The 19018-nt window shown below is 42.0% G+C and overlaps 1 protein-coding gene across 2 annotated transcripts in view; it reads left to right on the forward strand.

Moving 5' to 3' along the window:
* The window catches only part of LOC124711125 (protein strawberry notch), a 265197-nt gene that overhangs the window by 230949 nt on the left and 15230 nt on the right, over positions 1-19018 (forward strand). For both annotated transcript variants that reach the window (XM_047241011.1, XM_047241013.1), the window contains one exon: positions 3895-4006. In XM_047241011.1, the coding sequence (XP_047096967.1) occupies positions 3895-3980 (86 nt within the window). In that variant the 3' untranslated portion in view covers positions 3981-4006. The remainder of the gene's footprint in view (positions 1-3894; positions 4007-19018) is intronic.

Consider the following 19018-nt stretch of genomic DNA (forward strand, 5'->3'; position numbering starts at 1 on the left):
GTTAAGTATTTTAAACTAATGATTTATCTCTGATATTGTACATTTTAGTTCACTAACGTTTGTCTTAGTTTCAACCTCGTGGAGTTTTACAGTGTCACTGACTGTTTCCACTTTATCATTCACAACAGTTAGTTTCGAATCTACTCTACTTTCAAGATTTACAGCCATAGCTTTTACATTTACACAAACTGTATCTATTTGTCTGTTAACACTAACAAAACACTGCATTTTTCTCTCTGCCTGTGACCAGTTCATTTCTTACAGATTGAAATTTGTTACTCAGACTACATTTTACTTCTCCCACTTTAGATTCTACCACCAAAATCTTTGTTTCTGCCCTGCCAAGTTTCTGTGTATCTTTGATACGTCATTGCGCAGTTTATTACCCCAAAGTAAGACATTGTCAATTTTTTAACACTTCCTTGAGATGCGACACTTTCTGATCTATGACCCGAAAACTGTCCGCGACCGTCTGATTCATGTTTTGTAACTGTTCCTCATTAGCTTGTAAGTGTGCTGCTACTGTTTGATTTAAAGCTAACGATTGTTCCATCATTTGTAACGTTGATTTTATGTCTTGACATCTCCCATTCTGATGGATTAAGACTTTGATCCGCTTCTATGAATGACTCATCTTCCGTTTTTATCGGCATGTCGTAAGTCCTCTGAGAGCAACAAATTTTCACAATCCTGCATGGATTCAGCACCACTTTCCTCTTTTACAATGGTCATTTTCATTAAAAAAAATTAAAAAAAAATAAGGAATAAAAATGTTGTGACTTGCCGATCTTTCAAAGTGCCGCCGCGCAGTTACGCGTGTCCTCTACATGCGGCGCTGTCTGCCAGCCATGCAGCAGCCGCGCCACCTAAGCGGCCAGCCAGCCAGCGGCCGCTAGACTTGGACTCAGTGCTGATTTGACTGTTACCTTGTACACATGTCTTATGTTGTCTACTCGCTCTGTGGCTTACATGTATTGTGTCATTTTGAAATATATGTGTTCAACTTGACGTTATAACAAAAAAGCACTACACAAATGTACTTATCTCTTCAGTGGATCTTCACTCCTGTGGTCAGTCCACTCATCTGTTTCGTTTCGTCTCCCTTGACTTCCATGTATTGTACTTCTTTGCACCCCATGGATATTAGACACAAGAAAATCGTATCTTTTTTAGGGTCCTGCAAAACATAGATTTCATCGATCCATGTACGTATAAATGTCTTTAATCCCGGCACAGAGCCTCCAGTTACCATGGACCCTCTCTACTATGATATAAAGTTACTTCCATAAAGACACCATTACACTGTGGCTAATGGATAACAAGTAATTTGTAGAGATGATCATGATGTCACGTATCTTGATGCTGCTGAATATCCGTTCTGCATGTGGCTTCGTTGTCTAGGTGATGTTTGATTCCTTTGCTGCTGTGGATGAAAAAGGTGCGGGGTTTGACTATTACTAGACTGCCGAAATCATGAAGCAGGATTCCACGATTTTTTGTTTAGGGGAAAAAAAAACACATTTATTGTTAGAACTTTAAGCTTGAAAGTAATTTAGTAAATTTTACAACCTCAAATCCCAAAAATAAAGTACCACGCGCATTGTGGACACCACACGTTTGTCAAGAAACACACATAAAAACAACAAATCTCGACCGCAGCCAAAACACAAGTGACCTAAATCACGTTGCTGACCAAGGATCACAGAGCCATATTGACAAAGAACTTAAGATTTCTGTATCGATTATTGATACTGCATTTTTAAGTTACATGAAATATCAAATAGCATAAAGGATAATTCAGTGACAATAATAATATGAGTGACAAAATTGTACACATAAAGAATGCAAGTCAAACTTTCAGAAAAAGTGAAAGTCGTAATTTAAATATTCACCTTTCAAATTTGCATTAATCGTAACACCTACCCTAACATCATACTAAGCAAATGCTTTTCGAAAACAACTTTAATTAGTGTATAATATCTCATAACAAAATGGGCTCTAATGGTCTGTTGCATCACACACGGAACACATCTTTCAGATAACTCCACTGCCAGAAGTCACACATATTAAGGTCAGATGATCTGGACAGCTAGGCTGTAGGGAAATGACTGCTGATAAATCTAGAATTTTTGAAACGCCTCTGCAGTAGCTGCTTCACTGGCTGTGCAATCTGCAGACGTGTGTGATCTTGCATAAAAATGACCTCGTCCACAGATCAACACTCTCGAAGGACTGGAATGACAGTGCACGTAAGACTATCGTAATGTTTACCAGTGATGGAACAGGTAACGGGACTGGCAGGACTCATCTCTTTGAAAAAAATATGGTCCTTTGATAAGGGATGCCGTCAACCTGCACCACACAATCGCCTTGCAAAATAAAGTGGTAACTGTTGATGTATATGTGGATTTTCTGTTGCCCATACTATGCAATTCTACATATTGACATGTCCTTGGAGATGGAAATCAAAATTTAACCCAGGAAATTAAATATTATAATGAAAGTGAACAATTGAGTCCCTGTGTCTCTTTGCATAATTTCAAAATACATTTACAAAATATCAACATCAGAAATGCTCCGGTGTCAAGCGATATGAGAAGAAGTTTACAATTCTGAAATGGCAGGAAAAACTAATAAGCCTAAAAACATAATAGATAACCTCTTTGTTCCATGTTTGGCAGCGTATAACTTTTCCATCTGTCATATTGTGCAGAAACTCTGGCAGTTAGTGTTATATGACTAGACTTTGAACTAGTGATTTTCGGCACTTTCTTCTGTTGAAACTTGAATACATAACATGCTACGTGTTATACATTCATCGATACAGTATTTCTAGTTTGCTTCGGCGGGGGTAACAAAAATTCGTTGGCTTCACTTTTCTACGATGAGAATCTGTTTATAACCACAGGGAGATGTGGAGTTCTTTTTTTAATACAATGCGCAGTGGTTAGGCGGCTTTAAGTCTCCCCCTCGTGTATGTGTGGTAACCCCCCACCCCCCTTTCATCTGGGATCAGTTGCAGGCCTATGAATATTATTCTTTGTGGAAACAGGCAGGATTCTATGAGCTATGGACTTAATTAATTAAAATATTTATTCAGATATCACCTTCAGTCCTCCTAACTTCGATTCTTGTATGCAGTTATAATCTTCTAAAAATGCTAGAATTTTATTTAAAAAAAAAATAGGTACCTTTTAGGTTTTTAAAGCTAAAATAGGCATTAACATTGAAATAAGCTGTTGCCGGTGCTATAAAATTAAGTTTCAATTTCAATTAGGTATGAAATGCATAACTACAAGTTTATTTACATCTAGGAACTCAAGAAAAGAATAGGCTTTAACCTAAAGTTTCATGATCTACTATTCAGTATAGCAGCATTACATTCCCACTAGACACTCAAAGGAATTTCAAGTATATTGACTGCTATGTAATGAATAGTGGGGTAATATAATCGTCACAAATTGTTTATTAATGGGTGCAAGGTGCAAGGTGGTATATGGGGCTATAATGGGAAGCAGGTGCATTAATTCACACAAAAAAACAAAACTGACAGATAGATGAACTTGTCACTTACTTCAAGATAGTATTTGACAAACAAATTAGCGGAACTGACAGAACTTGGACTAATCGTTTAAGAGATTACTGTGAAATAATGCAGATTTTTATCATCAGTACAAAATTCTTTTGCGAAGAATTGATCTGCTTTAATTGCAACGTTACTGGTAAGAATTCCATCTATACAGCAATTTTAACTTCTGAAAGACATTTTAGAACTCTTGTAAAACATTAGCTGTAGAATGTTTGAACCAGCATCCAGTTTGATAAGAATTGTTTGTAAAAATTTCTGTTGTGTGGAAAAAGTATTTAGGACGTTTGTTTTCTATTTTTTTGTAGGAACTTTAATTCCCAAGAGCTGTGTTGAAGCCCTCAGAGATGCTCTTTCATCAGATGCAGAGAAGACAGATGAACAAACATTTTGAGGAGGTGAAAATTGTTAACTCTAGGTGTAAGTATTTTCTGTTTTTATTACATATATATGTAGAAAAGTGACAAAAAGTGTGTCTTCCCACTTACCACTTCCTACATGAAACACATTGCCAAATAGATGATAGCAGTTGTAAATACTATCTCTCTCTCTCTCTCTCTCTCTCTCTCTCTCTCTCTCTCTCTGCCTCTCATTGTAGAATAGTTTTGGTGGTGACATGTCAGTGTGTGCTAATATTAAGGATGACGGTCAGTACTCTTGTGACATTTAATTTTTTTATTGTTGTTACTCCTATCTGTAGTTTCTACCCTCAACCCTTTCACCGTTTTGTTCACTCGCAAGGATACCTGCATTACTTCTGTTAACGCTTAGGTATTTTATCCAATTGTTCAGCATGAAAGAAAAAAAAAAGAAAAAAAAAGAAAGGAAAAAAAAAAAAACTCTGGAGGCAGAAACATTTTTTCCTTAACCATTGAACGTGGGTGCCGATTTTCATAACGTTAGTGGGCATGCGGATACTTTGCGCACATGTAAAGAATAGCTGTTTTTATAGTACCGAGGTGAACATGTATGTGCAGAATCACAGTTTAATCTTTGTTAAATTAAACAACGATAAGATAAACTTTTATATTCAAAAAAATAACAAAATAAACTTACATTATATTGCTGCACTCAAGTGTTACCCCACAGTAATGATCCACTCAAAGCATTAATTAGACAGTGCAGTTGCATCAGATCCCCAACAGACACTTATTCGGTTACTAATTACCTCGTGTATAACTGCCTTTTTGTGGGATTATGCTGCTAGCTCGTATTCTGAGCATTTTCTTTCATTGGTCCTAATTTTTTTTTCTCGCCTAGCTCACTGTTTATTTTATATTACTGCAGCTCATTTTGATGTATGACAACACAACATATCACTTCGTTAGGTGAAGCAATAATGAAGGAATAGGTATGGGCTCACAGTTATAAAAAAACAGTGGAACGGTAGAAGACAATGTTATTTGTGGCTGGCACATTTTATATGTCGACGCACTTGCTCAAGGTTTGAATAGAGGTGTACCTCCAGTATTCTGATAAAGTAAGCCATAATCAGAATTTGGAAGTTTTTTAGGCCATATAGGTAGCACACTCTAATCATAAATGCTTGTTATGTGGCCTTATCAAATTCTAAAATAAATACAATATAATACTGGTTTTATGTTCCTGGAATATAGTTTTCATGCTGTTAACAACATTATTTATCGGTCCCTTCTAATTCACTCTGTTCTCATCTACGTTTGCATTATTATTGTTATTAATTTCACACAATTTACTCACAATGAAACAACATAAACAGAGAAAAACAAAACAAAAAAAACACATTACAGAGATATAATGACACTGGCAAGGTGTCGACTTTCAGGTAATGTTCACAAACACTGGCACAAACTTCCTTGAGCTCTCTTCTACATAGGTCTGAATCATTAGAAGACAATAAAAGATGGAACAATTCATACCACAATTGCTTTGTCTCATATCACTGCCAAGCTAACAATAACTATACAACATGCAGTGTTGTTTGTATTTGCATTATCAAACAGCATGTTGGATGAACTAGAACTTAAGTATTCTTCCATAAATTCAATGGAGGGAAAGTTGGCAAAGCTAAACTAGAGCTATGGTAGCACCTCTTCCGGATAGTACATGAACTACCTTGGAAATGTTCAGATGCGGATCCTCTTATGTAAAAAGAGCGATCTATGTTAGACTTCTTAGCCTATTATATGTGTGGTGGGAATCATTATATTCGATTTGCAGGTAGACTTTTCAAGTGGTGTATAGAATGTGGTTTTCTTTTTGAATGTGCAGTGATTTCTGAAATGGTGGTTAGGTTGAGAAATAAGAGCAAAGCCTAACAATGTAGGCACAGTCACAACTCTTGCATAGTTTTGGCTTTTCTTATGAAATTCATCAAAATCTACGAGGTGTTGGTTAGTGTGGTATCTGACAGCACAGCTAAAATTTAAAAGTTGGATAAACTCCTGTCCTACATTTTGATGCTGTATACATTTATTCAACATAAATCTGTTTCTTGTAATCACTTTTGAACTTTTGCTAAATTTTTGCTGTATATATCAAAAGTTTTGAATGTAGTTATGAACTAGAAAGCCAGATAGAAAAAAATCATTAGAAAAAATTGAAACAAACTATAATTCTGGATTTGTTAAATCGAAAAGTATGAAATACCTATGTGTCCGAGAAATGTATTTGTGTGTTTAATTTCCCACCATTTACGTTTTCCCGCAACTCGTGCCGGCCCCCCCCCCCCCCCCCCCCCTTTTTTTTTTTTTTTTTTTTTTTTTTTTTTTTTTTTTATATATATATATATATATATAAAAAAAAAGGTCCAATGAAAAGTGTAAAGCCATATGTAAAATCACCAACTGGTGCCTTGGTCTTAAGGCAACAAGAAGACTGAAGAAGAGATTGGTTAGATTCAAAAATTATTTTATTCAGCTTATTGCTTTGGAGTGGATGGAGGGGGGATTAAACAAGAAGAAAAATCCTTAAATATTCTCCTTCATTTCTTCAAGAAGAAAAAAAGATCTATAAGCATAGTTTGCTTTTTCTCTGTCTGGATAACGTACTGGCAAGAGTGTCACTAATTGGTTGATATTTCCTAGAACCAATTTGTCTGTATTACTCAGGCCCTGTTGTATGAATGGTGCCGACTGGAGGTGCTGTTGTTGCCCACTCCCCCCTCCCCCCTATACCGAGCGAGGTAGCGCAGTGGTAGGACACTGGACTCGCATTCGGGAGGACGACGGTTCAATCCCGCGTCCGGCCATCCTGATTTAGGTTTTCCGTGATTTCCCTAAATCACTCCAGGCAAATGCCGGGATGGTTCCTTTCAAAGGGCACGGCCGACTTCCTTCCCCGTCCTTCCCTAATTTTATGAGACCAATGACCTCGCTGTCTGGTCTCCTTCCCCAAAACAACCAACCAACCAACCCTCCCCCCTATATCAGAAACTGAATTCAGTTCAGGAATCTGTTGGATCAGTTAAATGAGTTTCAGTTTGATGTAACTTATCATGAAACACTCTTGGCGGCAACACCTCTAAAATTAGTTGTCCAAACAATTTTCATATGTAAACCACAGATATTATTTGTACATCATAGATACAGATTATTTGTTGTCAACGTGCCACATTGTAAAGCTGGATGAAAATAATCAAACGAAATTGTGTTTACTCACAGAACATACAGACAAACGATGATTGGGAAAGTTTGGAAACGTGTTATGAGAATATAAAGAAAAGGACCAAACAGGCATTTGCACTTGACAGGGTATAATTCTTAGACACACTTACCAGTAAATTATTATATTTCATCTTTGTGTAATTACTTGTGCTGTGTAAACTTGAACAAAAAGTGTGTCAGAAACTTTTCAAGTTTGAAATGCATAAAACTAAGGGTGGTAATTTCAATCACCTACTGTTCCACAAAATGGACAGAAGCAGCCATGAATGTACATTCCTATTTCGAGTCCCTAACATGATGGTACTGATATTAATCCTAAGTTTTATTTAGTGGTTTGTATTAACCCGCCAGGGTAGCCGAGAGTGCTAATGCACTGCTTCTTGGACTCGGGTAGGCATGCCGGCCCCGGTTCGAATCCGCTCGGCAGATTAACAACGAGGACCGGTATGCCAGCCAGCCTGGATGTGGTTTTTAGGCGGTTTTCCACATCCCACTAGGTGAATACCAGGCTGGTCCCCACGTTCCACCTCAGTTACATGACATGCAGACATTTGAAAATGTTTGCACTATTCCATGGCTTACAGTAGACGCAGAAGGCAGGGGTGCACTAATTCCGTCCCGGGGGGGGGGTTCAGGGCGACGGCAGGAAGGACATCTGCTGACAACCCTCTGCGCCTAACACTGCCAAATCAATCGTACCACGGCCAGTCCCATGGGACGTGGGACAAAGGCCCCAAGAAAGAAAGAAATATTTAGTAGTTTGTATTAATTTTCGTACACTTTGATTAATTTTTTGAGACGATATATATATATATATATATATATATATATATATATATATATATATATATATATATAAAAATATAGTAGAGGGAAACATTCCACGTGGGAAAAATATATCTAAAAAGAAAGATGATGAAACTTACCAAACAAAAGCGCTGGCAGGTCGACAGACACACAAACAAACACAAACATACACACAAAATTCTAGCTTTCGCAACCAATGGTTGCCTCGTCAGGAAAGAGGGAAGGAGAAGGAAAGACAAGGATATGGGTTTTAAGGGAGAGGGTAAGGAGTCATTCCAATCCCGGGAGCGGAAAGACTTACCTTAGGGGGAAAAAAGGACAGGTATACACTCGCGCACACACACACATATCCATCCACACATACACAGACACAAGCAGACATTTGTAAAGGCAAAGAGTTTGGGCAGAGATGTCAGTCGGGGCGGATGTACAGAGGCAAAGATGAAGTTGAAAGACAGGTGAGGTATGAGCGGCGGCAAATTGAAATTAGAAATTAGCGGAGATTGAGGCCTGGCGGATAGCGAGAAGAAAGGATATGCTGAAGGGCAAGTTCCCATCTCCGGAGTTCTGACAGGTTGGTGTTAGTGGGAAGTATCCAGATAACCCGGACAGTGTAACACTGTGCCAAGATGTGCTGGCCGTGCACCAAGGCATGTTTAGCCACAGGGTGATCCTCATTACCAACAAACACTGTCTGCCTGTGTCCATTCATGCGAATGGACAGTTTGTTGCTGGTCATTCCCACATAGAACGCTTCACAGTGTAGGCAGGTCAGTTGGTAAATCACGTGGGTGCTTTCACATGTGGCTCTGCCTTTGATCGTGTACACCTTCCGGGTTACAGGACTGGAATAGGTGGTGGTGGGAGGGTGCATGGGACAGGTTTTACACCGGGGGCGGTTACAGGGGTAGGAGCCAGAGGGTAGGGAAGGTGGTTTGGGGATTTCATAGGGATGAACTAAGAGGTTGCGAAGGTTAGGTGGACGGCGGAAAGACACTCTTGGTGGAGTGGGGAGGATTTCATGAAGGATGGATCTCATTTCAGGGCAGGATTTGAGGAAGTCGTATCCCTGCTGGAGAGCCACATTCAGAATCTGATCCAGTCCCGGAAAGTATCCTGTCACAAGTGGGGCACTTTTGGGGTTCTTCTGTGGAAGGTTCCGGGTTTGAGGAGATGAGGATGTGGCTCTGGTTATTTGCTTCTGTACCAGGTCGGGAGGGTAGTTACGGGATGCAAAAGCTGTTTTCAGGTTGTTGGTGTAATGGTTCAAGGATTCCGGACTGGAGCAGATTCGTTTGCCACGAAGACCTAGGCTGTAGGGAAGGGACCGTTTGATGTGGAATGGGTGGCAGCTGTCATAATGGAGGTACTGTTGCTTGTTGGTGGGTTTAATGTGGACGGACGTGTGAAGCTGGCCATTGGACAAGTGGAGGTCAGCGTCAAGGAAAGTGGCATGGGATTTGGAGTAGGACCAGGTGAATCTGATGGAACCAAAGGAGTTAAGGTTGGAGAGGAAATTCTGGAGTTCTTCTTCACTGTGAGTCCAGATCACGAAAATGTCATCAATAAATCTGTACCAAACTTCGGGTTGGCAGGCCTGGGTAACCAGGAAGGCTTCCTCTAAGCGACCCATGAATAGGTTGGCATACGAGGGGGCCATCCTGGTACCCATGGCTGTTCCCTTTAATTGTTGGTATGTCTGGCCTTCAAAAGTGAAGAAGTTGTGGGTCAGGATGAAGGTGGCTAAGGTAATGAGGAAAGAGGTTTTAGGTAGGGCGGCAGGTGATCGGCGTGAAAGGAAGTGCTCCATCGCAGCGAGGCCCTGGACATGCGGAATATTTGTGTATAAGGAAGTGGCATCAATGGTTACAAGGATGGTTTCCGGGGGTAACAGACTGGGTAGGGATTCCAGGCGTTTGAGAAAGTGGTTGGTGTCTTTGATGAAGGATGGGAGACTGCATGTAATGGGTTGAAGGTGTTGATCTACGTAGGCAGAGATGCGTTCGGTGGGGGCTTGGTAACCAGCTACAATGGGACGGCCGGGATGATTGGGTTTGTGAATTTTGGGAAGAAGGTAGAAGGTAGGGGTGCGGGGTGTTGGTGGGGTCAGGAGGTTGATGGAGTCGGGTGAAAGGTTTTGTAGGGGGCCTAAGGTTCTGAGGATTCCTTGAAGCTCCGCCTGGACATCAGGAATGGGATTGCCTTGGCAAACTTTGTAAGTAGTGTTGTCTGAAAGCTGACGCAGTCCCTCAGCCACATACTCCCGACGATCAAGTACCACAGTTGTGGAACCCTTGTCCGCCGGAAGAATGACGATGGATCGGTCAGCCTTCAGATCACGGATAGCCTGGGCTTCAGCAGTGGTGATGTTGGGAGTAGGATTAAGGTTTTTTAAGAAGGATTGAGAGGCAAGGCTGGAAGTCAGAAATTCCTGGAAGGTTAGGCGAGGGTGATTTTGAGGAAGAGGAGGTGGGTCCCGCTGTGACGGAGGACGGAACTGTTCCAGGCATGGTTCAATTTGGATAGTGTCTTGGGGAGTTGGATCATTAGGAGTAGGATTAGGATCATTTTTCTTCGTGGCAAAGTGATATTTCCAGCAGAGAGTACGGGTGTAGGACAGTAAATCTTTGACGAGGGCTGTTTGGTTAAATCTGGGAGTGGGGCTGAAGGTGAGGCCTTTGGATAGGACAGAGGTTTCGGATTGGGAGAGAGGTTTGGAGGAAAGGTTAACTACTGAATTGGGGTGTTGTGGTTCCAGATTGCGTTGATTGGAATTTTGAGGTTTTGGAGGGAGTGGAGCTGGAAGTGGGAGATTGAGTAGATGGGAGAGACTGGGTTTGTGTGCAATGAGAGGAGGTTGAGGTTTGCTGGAAAGGTTGTGAAGGGTGAGTGAGTTGCCTTTCCGGAGGTGGGAAACCAGGAGATTGGATAGTTTTTTAAGGTGGAGGGTGGCATGCTGTTCTAATTTGCGGTTGGCCTGTAGGAGGATGCTCTGAACAACAGGTGTGGATGTGGGAGAGGAAACGGTCCCTTCCCTACAGCCTAGGTCTTCGTGGCAAACGAATCTGCTCCAGTCCGGAATCCTTGAACCATTACACCAACAACCTGAAAACAGCTTTTGCATCCCGTAACTACCCTCCCGACCTGGTACAGAAGCAAATAACCAGAGCCACATCCTCATCTCCTCAAACCCGGAACCTTCCACAGAAGAACCCCAAAAGTGCCCCACTTGTGACAGGATACTTTCCGGGACTGGATCAGATTCTGAATGTGGCTCTCCAGCAGGGATACGACTTCCTCAAATCCTGCCCTGAAATGAGATCCATCCTTCATGAAATCCTCCCCACTCCACCAAGAGTGTCTTTCCGCCGTCCACCTAACCTTCGCAACCTCTTAGTTCATCCCTATGAAATCCCCAAACCACCTTCCCTACCCTCTGGCTCCTACCCCTGTAACCGCCCCCGGTGTAAAACCTGTCCCATGCACCCTCCCACCACCACCTATTCCAGTCCTGTAACCCGGAAGGTGTACACGATCAAAGGCAGAGCCACGTGTGAAAGCACCCACGTGATTTACCAACTGACCTGCCTACACTGTGAAGCGTTCTATGTGGGAATGACCAGCAACAAACTGTCCATTCGCATGAATGGACACAGGCAGACAGTGTTTGTTGGTAATGAGGATCACCCTGTGGCTAAACATGCCTTGGTGCACGGCCAGCACATCTTGGCACAGTGTTACACTGTCCGGGTTATCTGGATACTTCCCACTAACACCAACCTGTCAGAACTCCGGAGATGGGAACTTGCCCTTCAGCATTTCCTTTCTTCTCGCTATCCGCCAGGCCTCAATCTCCGCTAATTTCTAATTTCAATTTGCCGCCGCTCATACCTCACCTGTCTTTCAACTTCATCTTTGCCTCTGTACATCCGCCCCGACTGACATCTCTGCCCAAACTCTTTGCCTTTACAAATGTCTGCTTGTGTCTGTGTATGTGTGGATGGATATGTGTGTGTGTGCGCGAGTGTATACCTGTCCTTTTTTCCCCCTAAGGTAAGTCTTTCCGCTCCCGGGATTGGAATGACTCCTTACCCTCTCCCTTAAAACCCATATCCTTGTCTTTCCTTCTCCTTCCCTCTTTCCTGACGAGGCAACCATTGGTTGCGAAAGCTAGAATTTTGTGTGTATGTTTGTGTTTGTTTGTGTGTCTGTCGACCTGCCAGTGCTTTTGTTTGGTAAGTTTCATCATCTTTCTTTTTTTATATATATATATATATATATATATATATATATATATATATATAGACACACACACACACAAACAAACACAAACATACACACAAAATTCAAGCTTTCGCAAAAAACTGTTGCCTCATCAGGAAAGAGGGAAGGAGAGGGAAAGACGAAAGGATGTGTGTTTTAAGGGAGAGGGTAAGGAGTCATTCCAATCCTGGGAGGGGAAAGACTTACCTTAGGGGGAAAAAAGGACAGGTATACACTAGCACACACGCTCATATCCATCCTCACATACACAGACACAAGCAGACGTTTGTAAAGGCAAAGAGTTTGGGCAGAGATGTATGTTTGTGTTTGTTTGTGTGTCTATCGACGTGCCAGCGCTTTCGTTTGGTAAGTCACATCATCTTTGTTTTTAGGTATATTTTTCCCATGTGGAATGTTTCCCTCTTCTGCTTGTGTCTGTATGTGTGGATGGATATGTGCGTGTGTGCGAGTGTATACCTGTCCTTTTTTCCCCCTAAGGTAAGTCTTTCCGCTCCCGGGATTGGAATGACTCCTTACCCTCTCCCTTAAAACCCACTTCCTTTTTCTTCCCCTCTCCTTCCCTCTTTCCTGATGAGGCAACAGTTTGTTGCGAAAGCTTGAATTTTGTGTGTATGTTTGTGTTTGTTTGTGTGTCTATCAACCTGCCAGCGCTTTCGTTCGGTAAGTCACCTCATCTTTGTTTTTATATATAATTTTTCCCACGTGGAATGTTTCCTTCACACACCTAAAAACAAAGATGATGTGACTTACCAAACGAAAGCGTTGGCACGTCGATAGACACACAAACATACACACAAAATTCAAGCTTTTGCAACAAACTGTTGCCTCATCAGGAAAGAGGGAAGGAAAGGGAAAGACGAAAGGATGTGGGTTTTATGGGAGAGGGTAAGGAGTCATTCCAATCCCGGGAGCGGAAAGACTTACCTTAGGGGGAAAAAAGGACAGGTATACACTCGCACACACACTCATATCCATCCGCACATACACAGACACAAGCAGATAATGTCTGCTTGTGTCTGTGTGTGTGTATATATATATAAAAACAAAGATGTGAATTAACATCTATGGTCATCAGTCCCCTAGAACTTAGAACTACTTAAACCTAACTAACCTAAAGACATCACACAACACCCAGTCATCACGAGGCAGAGAAAATCCCTGACCCCGCCGGGAGTCGAACCCGGGCGTGGGAAGCGAGAATGCTACCGCACGACCACGAGCTGCGGACCACCGTCCGGGTTATCTGGATACTTCCCACTAACACTAACCTATCCGAACTCCGGAGATGGGAACTTGCTCTTCAATATATCCTCTCTTCCCGTTATCCACCAGGCCTCAATCTCCGCTAATTTCAAGTTGCCGCCACTCACACCTCACCTGTCATTCAACAACATCTTTGCCTCTGCACTTCCACCTCGACTGACATCTCTGCCCAAACTCTTTGCCTTTACAAATGTCTGCTTGTGTCTGTGTATGTGCGGATGGATATGAGTGTGTGTGCGAGTGTATACCTGTCCTTTTTTCCCCCTAAGGTCTGTCTTTCCGCTCCCGGGATTGGAATGACTCCTTACCCTCTCCCTTAAAACCCACATCCTTTCGTCTTTCCCTCTCCTTCCCTCTTTTCTGATGAGGCAACAGTTTGTTGCGAAAGCTTGAATTTTGTGTGTATGTTTGTGTTTGTTTGTGTGTCTATCGACGTGCCAGCGCTTTCGTTTGGTAAGTCACATCATCTTTGTTTTTAGGTATATAAAAACAAAGATGATGTGACTTACCAAATGAAAGTGCTGGCAGGTCGACAGACACGCAAACATACACACGAAATTCAAGCTTTCGCAACAAACTGTTGCCTCGTCAGGAAAGAAGGAAGGAGAGCCTTCCTTCCTTCCTTCTTTCCTGATGAGGCAACAGTTTGTTGCGAAAGCTTGAATTTTGTGTGTTTGTTTGTGTGTCTGTCGACCTGCCAGCACTTTCATTTGGTAAGTCACATCATCTTTGTTTTTAGATATATTTTTCCTATGTGGAATGTTTCCCTACAAAAGTGCTGGCAGGTCGATAGACACACAAACATACACACAAAATTCTAGCTTTCGCAACCAACGGTTGCTTCGTCAGGAAAGAGGGAAGGAGAGGGAAAGACGAAAGGATGTGGGTTTTAAGGGAGAGGGTAAGGAGTCATTCCAATCCCGGGAGCGGAAAGACTTACCTTAGGGGGAGCGCGCGCGCGCACACACACACACACACACACACACACACACACACATATCCATCCGCACATACACAGACACAAGCAGACATTTGTAAATTTACATCATCTTTGTTTTTAGATATATTTTTCCCACGTGGAATGTTTCCCTCTATTATATATAATCACTTTGTAAATGTATTTTAATTTTTAAACAATGGAAAATCCAGGACTGTATGTGTCAATATTATGGAAAGGATAGTTGCTACACGCCATATAGTGGAGATGCTGAGTCGTAGAAAGGGACAACAAAAAGACTGTCACACAGTTAGCTATCGGCCATCAAGGCCTGTGTGAAAATTAGACAACATAAACACATGCGCACACTCACACAAACGCAACTCGCACACACATTACGACAGTCTCTGGCAGCTGGAGCCAGACTGCGAACAACGGGGGATTATGGGAGAGGCAACTGGATGGGAGTACAGAGGAGGCTGGGGCAGGGAGGGGGATGATAAAGTGCTGCTTGGAGTGTGCAGGGACGAGGTGGAGAGAGGGCACCTAGATGCAGCCAGGAGCTTAGGCAGAGGATTGGGGGCGGGAGAGTTTAGTGGAAAAAGGGAGAACTAAAAAGACTAGTTGCATTTGTGGTATAGAGGGCTGCATAGTGCTGAAATGGCAACAGGGATGGGGCTAAGTGGGTAAAGACAATGACTAACGAAGGTTGAGACCAGGATTGTTACGGGAATGTGGTATATATTCCCACCTGCACAATTTAGAAAATCTGGTGATGGTAGGAAGGATCCAATTGGCACAGACTGTGAAGCAGTCATTGCAATGAAGGACATTGTGTTGGGTAGCGTGCTCAGCAACAGGGTGACCCCAGCCACAAATTGTCGGTGACCATTTCTGCGGACAGACAGCTTGTTGGTTGTAGTGTCCATGTATGATGCAGCACAGTGGTTGCAGCTTAGCTTGCAGATCACATGATTAGTTTCACAGGTAGCCGTGCCTTTGATGGAATGGCAATTTTTGTGACACGACGAGTAGGTGGTTGTGGGAGGATGTATGGGACAGGTCTCGCATTTAGGTCTATTACAGGTATATGAGCCACTCGTCATGCCCTGAAATGAGAAATGTCCTACCCGCTACCCTTCCTGCTCCTCCCACAGTGGTGTTCCATAGCCCACCGAACCTACACAGTATCCTCATCTGTCCCTACACAACCCCTGCCTCCAACACCTTGCCTCACGGCTTGCCTGTTCCCATTCCAGCATTGCACAGCTCTCTATACCAGCAATTCACCCTGTCATTTTATGTCTCACTTAATCCACAACCTCCCCCACCCACCTCTCTACCCCATCCGTCTAACCTCCCAACTGCACTTAGCTGCCATACCCCCTGTCCACCTCCTCCCTGCACGCTCCTAGCAGAATTTTACCACCCCCACTCCTACCCCGCCATCCCTCCCCCTCCCTACCCCAACCTCCTCCTTACTCCCACCCAGTTGCCTCTCCCATAATCCCCTGCTGCTCACAGTCTGGCTCCACCTGCCAGAGACTGAGGTCATGTCTGTGTGAATTGCATTTGCTTGAGTGTGTGCGTGTGTGTATGTTGTCTAATCTTTACAAAGGCCTTGTTGGCCAAAAGCTAATTGTGTGACAGTCTCTTCATTGTGCCTTTCTGTGACTCAGCATCTTAGCTATATGGTGAGTAGAAACTATCCTTTCCATTATATTTTAATTTTCAACTGTTTTGTGTAAATTAAATTGTTAATGAATGCCACTACCATTGCTTTGTGACTCCTATTAGCTTCATTTTCTGTAGGTAACGGAATTTCTTTGTTGATTCTTCTCATAACAAATAGAGTGGCATCTGTTTCCGGCTCCTAAGCTGATGCACTGACAGCTATAGTGTGCAAGACAAACGGTGTGACTGTAATAACAGTTGATCAGTGTAGTTTTACTTTGAGTATTAAACTTAAACAGCTTGGCAGTTTTTCATGTTAATAAATACTACGCACGGGAAAAGAAGTGACAAGTGGAAAAAAATGCTGAGAATTTATGCTTGATTGAACATTAGATCCTATAAACATCATGCCAGAACACAACTTCGGAGCCACAGAAACAATCTTAAACTGAACTCTAGCTGATAAATATCATTTTGATAATTGACTTACAAATGCATATTACTATTCTGTTCATCAGTGTGCATGCAGTTGTCATATCTGTTGAAGCACATGTTCGGTGATTAAAAATTTAATATGGATTATGCATTTACTGCTGTTCAAGCCTTGAGAGAATTTTTGGTAGAAGTGTTTAATCATTACTGCCTGCAGTCAAGTTCCACACTTGACTGTTCCCCACAATTATTCAGAATTTCCCTTGTAATGTCATTAGCTTGTGAACTGGGAGTTGCTGTTGAGCTTGACTTGATCCGTGAAATCTTGCCACTGAAAGATGAACCTAGTTCACATTAATATAATTTGAGATTAACTCAAATTTCAGAGTTCAGGTTGATCTGTGTTCATTTTCTTTGCTAATCCAAAAAAGTTGCTTTGTGCAATTCACTCCAACTGGTCACCTGAAGGCTTGTTGTGGGTTGTGTAGCTAATGGCTTCCAGGGGCGGTAAAATTTTGATTTTCTACATCTACATCCACATCTGCTTGGATACTTGACAAATCACATTTACCGTATTTACTCGAATCCAAGCCGCACTTTTTCCGGTTTTTGTAATCCAAAAAACCACCTGCGGCTTCAAATCGAGTGCAAAGTAAGCAGAAGTGCTGTAAAATGTTGGCAGGTGCCGCCACAACAAACTTCTGCCATCGGATATATGTAGCGCTACACATGAATGCTTTGCAGGCACAAAGATAAATACTGGCGCCAAAACCTCTGCGTCAGTAAATAAATTTAAAAAAAGGTGGAAGACGAGCTTTTTTTCCTCCGCCCCGAGTTTAGACCACTGCATTTTTGTACATTATCCAACGAAATGATGAAGTGATGAAGAGTAGGCTGAAGTTCAAGACATTAGTTGGGAAGAATCAATACGCAAAGAAGTGGGATACGGAAGTACTAAGGAATGACGAGATACGTTTGAAGTTCTCTAACGCTATAGATACAGCAATAAGGAATAGCGCAGTAGGCAGTACATTTGAAGAGGAATGGACATCTCTAAAAAGGGCCATCACAGAAGGTGGGAAGGAAAACATAGGCACAAAGAAGGTAGCTGCGAAGAAACCATGGGTAACAGAAGAAATACTTCAGTTGCTTGATGAAAGGAGGAAGTACAAACATGTTCCGGGAAAATCAGGAATACAGAAATACAAGTCGCTGAGGAATCAAATAAATAGGAAGTTCAGGGAAACTAAGACGAAATGGCTGCAGGAAAAATGTGAAGACATCGAAAAAGATATGATTGTCGGAAGGACAGACTCAGCATACAGGAAAGCCAAAACAACCTTTGGTGACATTAAAAGCAACGGTGGTAACATTAAGAGTGCAATGGGAATTCCACTGTTAAATGCAGAGGAGAGAGCAGATAGGTGGAAAGAATACATTGAAAGCCTCTATGAGGGTGAAGATTTGTCTGATGTGATAGAAGAAGAAACAGGAGTCGATTTAGAAGAGATAGGGGATCCAGTATTAGAATCGGAATTTAAAAGAGCTTTGGAGGACTTACGGTCAAATAAGGCAGAAGGGATAGATAACATTCAATCAGAATTTCTAAAATCATTGGGGGAAGTGGCAACGAAACGACTATTCGCGTTGGTGTGTAGAATATATGAGTCTGGCGACATACCATCTGACTTTCGGAAAAGCATCATCCACACAATTCCGAAGACGGCAGGAGCTGACATGTGCGAGAATTATCGCACAATCAGCTTAACAGCTCATGCATCGAAGCTGCTTACAAGAATAATATACAGAAGAATGGAAAAGAAAATTGAGAATGCGCTAGGTGACGATCAGTTTGGCTTTAGGAAAAGTAAGGGGACGAGAGAGGCAATTCTGACGTTACGGCTAATAATGGAAGCAAGGCTAAAGAAAAATCAAGACACTTTCATAGGATTTGTTGACCTGGAAAAAGCGTTCGACAATATAAAATGGTGCAAGCTGTTCGAGATTCTGAAAAAAGTAGGGGTAAGCTATAGGGAGAGACGGGTCATATACAATATGTACAACAACCAAGAGGGAATTATAAGAGTGGACGATCAAGAACGAAGAGCTCGTATTAAGAAGGGTGTAAGACAAGGCTGTAGCCTTTCGCCCCTACTCTTCAATCTGTACATCGAGGAAGCAATGATGGAAATAAAAGAAAGGTTTAGGAGTGGAATAAAAATACAAGATGAAAGGATATCAATGATACGATTCGCTGATGACATTGCTATCCTGAGTGAAAGTGAAGAAGAATTAAATGATCTGCTGAACGGAATGAACAGTCTAATGAGTACACAGTATGGTTTGAGAGTAAATCGGAGAAAGACGAAGGTAATGAGAAGTAGTAGAAAT

The sequence above is a fragment of the Schistocerca piceifrons genome, chromosome 8 (assembly GCF_021461385.2).
Source record: "Schistocerca piceifrons isolate TAMUIC-IGC-003096 chromosome 8, iqSchPice1.1, whole genome shotgun sequence".
NCBI classification, from domain to species: Eukaryota; Metazoa; Arthropoda; class Insecta; order Orthoptera; family Acrididae; genus Schistocerca; species Schistocerca piceifrons.